This window comes from Poecilia latipinna, unplaced genomic scaffold (genome assembly GCF_001443285.1).
Source record: "Poecilia latipinna isolate Pla-1442-1.1 unplaced genomic scaffold, P_latipinna-1.0 Scaffold114, whole genome shotgun sequence".
In the NCBI taxonomy this organism is placed as follows: domain Eukaryota; kingdom Metazoa; phylum Chordata; class Actinopteri; order Cyprinodontiformes; family Poeciliidae; genus Poecilia; species Poecilia latipinna.
Genome location: NW_015112730.1, coordinates 695,796 through 702,544, shown reverse-complemented (window position 1 = coordinate 702,544; position 6,749 = coordinate 695,796). Strand labels below are relative to the sequence as shown.

The 6,749-nt window shown below is 37.3% G+C and overlaps 1 protein-coding gene across 1 annotated transcript in view; it reads right to left on the bottom strand.

The window, feature by feature from the left end:
- Positions 1-591: 591 nt before the first annotated feature.
- Positions 592-6,749, bottom strand: part of LOC106944852 (gamma-aminobutyric acid receptor subunit rho-1-like) — a 19,841-nt gene continuing 13,683 nt past the window's right edge. The window contains exons 6-10 of the mRNA XM_015028129.1: positions 3,641-3,723; positions 3,337-3,477; positions 3,108-3,260; positions 2,584-2,780; positions 592-1,446 (exon numbers count right to left, since the gene is read on the bottom strand). Coding sequence (XP_014883615.1) covers positions 1,159-1,446; positions 2,584-2,780; positions 3,108-3,260; positions 3,337-3,477; positions 3,641-3,723 — 862 coding nt within the window. The 3' untranslated portion in view covers positions 592-1,158. The remainder of the gene's footprint in view (positions 1,447-2,583; positions 2,781-3,107; positions 3,261-3,336; positions 3,478-3,640; positions 3,724-6,749) is intronic.

The window sequence follows — 6,749 nt, the reverse complement described above, 5'->3', positions numbered from 1 at the left end:
TACTTGTTCCTCCACCGGTAGTAGAACCACCAGGCGCCGAACATCTCTGTGCAGGACAGTGGTTTGTACAGGTTCTTTCAGGACTGTGACCTGTGAGCCTTTAGGCTGGCTTGGCCGGTGTTCACCGGAACACACACTGTGGACTCTTTGGTCCTGGTTCTTCTGTGGATCATCAGATCCTATTCTGACAGTTATAGCATGGTGTATAGTCAAAGCTTGTCAGTCCTATGAGGGGAATTCTCGCTACAGCTTCCCTCTCCTCTTCTGTCCCCTGAGGTTCCATCTTAGGTTCAATACTAAACTTGGCTTTTTCTCACTACAAGGCCAGTGTCCATGTATAACTATCCCCAAAACAAACTCAAGCCCTTTTCAATGGTTTATGCAAGGTTAGATCCTGGATGTCCAGTAATTAAAAGTAATCTTAATGCCATTAAGGCTTACATTATTTTTCTTGGACATTAGCACACTGATAATGTCTCTGGTTCCAATTTTCCCCTTTTTTCTGCTCATCTGTCAAAAACCTTCCTTTTACCTTTGATGCAGTTGTCATTTCTACTGGTAGGAATAAGAGCAAGACCATCTGCAAACAACCAGCATTTAAAAATATTTTTATTCACCCTTGACAAGTAAAAACTGCAATTCCTTTTAACATGGTCCAACTCATGTCATTTTTCAATAAATTCAGTAAAATCAGACAAACACATACAGTCCTAGTTCAATCCAGCTAACTGTTTGCCCTCCATTTTAATAATACGGCTCCAGCTTAAAATGTGAAAATAAAAATATCCAATGAAAATCTTCTAGCAAAAGTGAAGTGACGCTAGAAGATTAATTTCATATAAATAATAGTTGATGGTTATTTTTCAATTTCCCATAACAGCTGTCATTGTTTTAGCACATTTCGAGTACTGCCCTTCAGCATCCTTGACCTGACTCCATTACTAAAGTAAAATGTAATGATAATCATACAAACATATCTGTTTATACTAGATTCAGCTTTACTTTAAAGTATTTTTGATTCAGTCCATCCTTCTGTTTATCTTAAGGTGTAAAACGTATATTTGCAAAACTTTTATATGAACAAATTAAAATGTTTCACTTCAGGTGCACCTGTTAAGACGACAGGTGTTTTACTAACCAGTCGAAAGCTTTTACGTTTTAAGAGTAAATAGACCAGTAGATAATGTTGAAGAGGATATAAGATCCAGGAAAGATGACCCTGGAGTATTTGTCTATGGCGTGTGTGTCAATCCAGATGCTGCTGTAAGCCCTGGAGCCAACATGGCCTGTCATCTGGTCAGTCTCCATGGCCAGTTCAACCAGCATCCTTTCCCTTCTCATGCCATTCTCCTCTGGCATGCCGTAATTTCCTGTGGTGTTGACGTCCACCTCACTGTAGCAATCTGACATCATGCCAGGGTGAGCTATGCCGCAAGTACATGGCAACTGCAATGAAAGTCAGAAATGTATAAGCAATATAAGTTAGAACATAACTTGCAATACCTGTAAACAATTAGTAAGGGATAACAGACCTGATAATGAGAAGCTCATATCTATAATCATGACCTTTAGTCAGATTTGTTCCAATGAGATCAAAATATCTGTTTTACAAGAGAGACCTGTACATACCAGGTGAAAGGGGAGGACAAGCAATATAAATGCTTCAAGAATGTCACTGTTTTAGGAAATTTCAACCCACACGCAGAATCAGTCAGTGAACAACGAGGTAGAAATGATAAACAAGAGCTGGACCAGCTTGGTCTACTGGTGCAATCAGAATCACCTGGAGCTCTGGAGCTTATCTCATACAAGACTGGACCATTGTCAGCTTACAGAGGATCATTTCAGATTCTTAGAATCTAACTTTTGTAGTGATCTGAAGTGTGTGAGCTTCAGTTAATTAGGACTAATACATGTCTGAGGTCAGGAAACAGGCTGCCAACAGCTCTGCAGACCCCACACATTCTGGACATAAACCGACTAGATATTTATCACAACAGAACAGTTTGCAACAATGAACCATCAGAGGACCAGTTCTTTTTCCATGCTGTCTCTGATGAACACAACATGTAGCAGCCAGAGTAATCATCAACTCATCTTAAAAATAAATACTAATTTATTATATACATTTACATCCATAAACATATTTGTTTTTATCTCCTTTGAAGTTTATTTACATTAAATATCTGCATGTAATGATTTTGTGTGTACAAAATAATAAGAATAAAACTGATTCTAGTTGTTAATCTGTTAGGACCTCAATCAGTCACAGAATCATGAACTTCACCGTCCTTTAAGCACAAAGGAAAAGAAAAGACATTTACTTTAAAGAAACTACAGAAAGACAGAACATTGAGAGGCAAATAATAGACTCTAACGTTCAACATTCTACTTAAATACTGTAAAAAGAAAAGATCTGGTTAAACAATAAAGTTACAATGTCAAACTAATTTGTATTCTATATTAGATCTAAAAATGTGACTTACTCCAGTAATAATTACTTTGTTCTCTCTTTTTAACTAATAATCTTTCTTTCAAACTGCCAGTTCTCGGAACCTGTTAGTGATAGCACATGGTACCAACCTTCTCCCGCAGTTTCCTTTCCTTGCGTTCCTGGAGAGTGGACAGGTAATTGACGGCAGCATATTCTATGACCGAAAGGAAGACAAAGACGAAGCTGATCCACAGGTAAACATCCACAGCTTTAATATAAGACACCCTTGGCATGGAGGCATTGACTCCGGTGATGATGGTTGACATGGTTAGCACAGTAGTTATACCTAAAACAGAAAAGAAATACAGTTAGACCAAATGAAGTTTCTAACTTTGAATATAATACAAAGCCACAGTCAAAGCTATACAAAGAGGACACATAGAAAATCTCTATGGTGACCTTTCTCCACCAACGTCCCATTATAAGCTTCAAAACCCTTCATACAGACAGTACATAAAAATCATCATTGATTCTGAAAGTCACAGTCTAAACAAAAGCAAAAGAAAGAAAAAAACAAGTCCAGCTTTTATTTTTGCTCTAAACAGTGCTTAATATATTGTTCTACTTTAGATTACCATGGGTCATTTATGTGCAACAAAGACTGCTGTCTAACCAAGTGGCACTCTGGCAGGAACAGCCCTGCGGTCGATCCAGAAGGACACCCAGGACAACATGACCATCAGAGTGGCAGGAAAGTATGTCTGCAGCAGGAAGAAGAAGATGTGCCGTCGTAGGGTGAAGTTGATGTACAGCCGGTTGTACCAGCCTGGAGACAAGAGTAAAAAACAATATAGGCAAATTCTATATGAATTGAGACACAGATCCCCTTTTCCCTGCAGCACCTGTACTGCTGTAAAATGCAAGCTTTGTGGTCGTATGGAACTCCTGAATGAGGAACTGAGAGAGAGAAATTCTCTCATCCGTGTTTAAAGACCTGTTTCCTTCCTTCCAGTAGAGCATCAGGTCATCATCCGTATAGGCATCTGAACAAATAAAACAGTATACACAATATATATGTCTGATTAAATTAAATAAACATTTGACGCAAGCATAACAAAAGTGATTATTCTTAAAATTACAAACTGAACAAGTACTAAAATAAACCCTCATGTTATCTGAAGTTCATCAAAAGTATTAGTAACTTACAGCTTTCAATTTCCAAAGAGCACGTTTGTGTGTCCAGAGGAAAACGACTCAGGTCCATGCTGCACATGGCTGTGACTGTGACTCTGCAATCACAAAGCAAGCATTTGTCGAGTCGCAGACAAAAATCTTCAGAAGCCTGAATATTTACTGGAAACAATGTATTGTGGGAATGTTGAGAAATTCGTGCAGATTTATAAATGTTTGTGCAGACGGGCAGGACAGTGCTGTTTTTCTTGTGACCATCACTCAGTTTTAGGACTTTACTTTAACCACCATCTATTACAACCAGCTCTAACAATATAATCATTTGACAATGTAAGTGGTTTGCAAAAGGATCTTGAACTTTTCCGTATTTTGTCACATTACAACCACAAACATAAATATATTTCATTGGAATTTAATGTGAAAGACCAACACAAAGTGTTAAACAATTGTGAAGTAGAAAGAAAATTATATGTGATTCAGAAATTTTTTTACAAATGAAAAACTGAAAAGTGCTGTGTGCAAAAGTTTCCATACTCCTTGAGTCAATACTTTGTGGAGTCACTTTTAGCTGTAGTTCCAGCTGCTAGTCTTTAGGGTTTTGTCTCTACCTTGTATTTGGCTCCATCTATCAGCTCTTTAAAATAGCACATCTAACAGTTTTTTTTTTGTTTTTTTTTTGTTCTTACTTTTTGTTACAGTGCTCTTTGCTTATTGGCAATAATTGATTGGCTAAAGTGCTTTACAATCAAACAACAAGGTAATAAAATAAACTATAAATTCACCGCTTTTTTTTCCTCATTTGTTAGAATTTTATTGTTTTTCTATCAGAAAGTGTAGCTGTCTGGTGATTTTAACTATGAAATTAAAGTTGTGTTTTGCGAAAAAAGATGGCAGATGAGTCGCATAGTAGGGAACTCTCTCCAGTCAACAAACTGAAATACTCATAAAGACACAGAACATAAACCTGTAGTGTCAGTGAAGATTTGTGCTGGTTCTCAAAAAGGTCAAAAGAAAATCAAGAAAGAAATGGCAGATAAAAACAAAGACAAGGTTAAATAAAACTCATAAAAATCCAAAGCATAAATAACCCTTGGTATTTAACTTCAATAAAAACAACAGTTTCTGATTAACAAATTATCAGAAGCAGAAGCTTTCCAACTTCATATAGTTAGTTGAGCTACATGTAATGTAGATCTAACCCTCAGCTAAATATTACCCGATCCTTATTAATGGGACAGGATCTCAGCAGGAAGCAGGTTTCCAACAGAAGTGTGTTAAGCCAACTGACTGGAGAGGAGAGGATGGAGTGGTTTGCAAGTGCAGTCAGCAAACTGTCATCATCATATTCCAATCTGTTTTATTCTGGAAAATATCCAACCAGCACTAGCCCTGACCCAATGCAGATTAACCCTGGCCATTTTATGCGTATGTAAGTCTTTCATAATACAGTATATGATCATCCCATAGCAAAGTAACAGAATTTCTGACTGCAGAAAAATGCCTTATCTGTTATGAGGGGTTATTGTTTCATCATCAAAGTTAAGCAGAAAAAAAGTGTAAAACATTTAAATATTTCAAGTCAAACACCAGATTTCGTGAAATAATAACCCAGACTTGAAATATCACCATTTCAGTTTTACTTGCATCTCCTTGTCAGAAGGACTTTACAGTACCCAAGTCAGTCAAATTAAAAGGCAGCTGGTCGGCTGCTAATCTTTGCCTGTGAGGATTAAAAAAAATAAAAAAATAGCTGTCTTAGTTCAGGACTTCCTATTTCTCACCAGGATTATCCGGTCAGTCTCATGTCAGTAAGCTTCTCTCTGGTTATAGAGGTTTGAACAAGAGGAAACTGGACGTTTTGTCTTGAAGATGTTTCTTGTTTTTAAAAGGAAAGATGAATAAGAAGTGACTTTGGACTTTCATTTAAGAAATATGACATTTATTTTTTTTATTCTAGAACTGTGCCACTCAGGGTGGTAGCACTTTGGAGTATTTCTGTATCATTCGTTGATTTTTTGTTCTTTTTTAAACTTTAATTTCTGCCTTTATGGTAGAAAACTTGTGTTTTTTTTTTGGACAACAGTTCCTTCTTGTTTCGGATGCTGTGTATGGTGGAATTTTTCTGCCATATTTTGAGAGCATGCATTTTCAGTCTGAAAGCAGGTCTTCATGTCTTTTGTACTCAAAACGTCTGCTCTCTTTCAAACATTCACTGTGCTCTCTCAAACCTTTCTCCTTACTCTCAAAACTTGTCTCTGCTCGGATCAAATCTCTGCTTGCAAACCTCTCTTGGTACCAAGAAAAAGTACCAAGGAAACGGTACCTTGTCTTGGAACAAAAAAGTACCGTCGCCTAGCAACCTCTCAGCCTATAGAATGAAAGTGTTATACTGGGTGTGTTTGTTTCCTTTTAGTGCAGTGTTTCGCCCCGCCTCCCTGTCCTGCATGTTTTCGGTGTTTCCCTTCTGCCACACAACTGAATTGTATCTCTGGGTGATTAACAGGCTTCTGCAGTACTTGATGGTCATGCAATCATTTGAATCAGCTGTTCTGGAATAGAGGCACATCTAAAACATGCAGAGCAGGGGGGCAGTGAGGACCAGGGTTGAGAAACACTGTTGTAGTGGGTGTGCCTGTGTGGCCTTTACTTGAAAAGGAACATAAACTGTAGCTGTTAACTTCTTACTCTTCTCTAACAGAAGAACTCCTGGATTGGTGCTCTGTCTTCTCAAACCCCCAATTGTTTATGGCAAGCAGATGGCAGCTCACACTGAGCTAGTTCTGGTTCTGAAATCATTACTGATATAAATTTGTTATAAAAGTATTACTGATTGCACTTTAAAAATGAGGTAACTTTATGTTATTAAAGGTAAAGTTTAAACAGTAATGATTTCTTGGTTAATGTCAAGTTGTCATAACAAAGACATTTTGAATAATGTCAACTTTGTATTAAAAGTGTCATAATTTACCGAATGGCGCTTTATGACAACAGTCATAAATATTCATGAAGGCTTATTCATGTTCATGACAGGAGTTATGTCATGTTTATGACAGTGTCATGTCAGTCTTATTCAACCCCCTTCAAATAAAGTGTTACCGAACTTTCAAAGATAACAGCAAAGTGA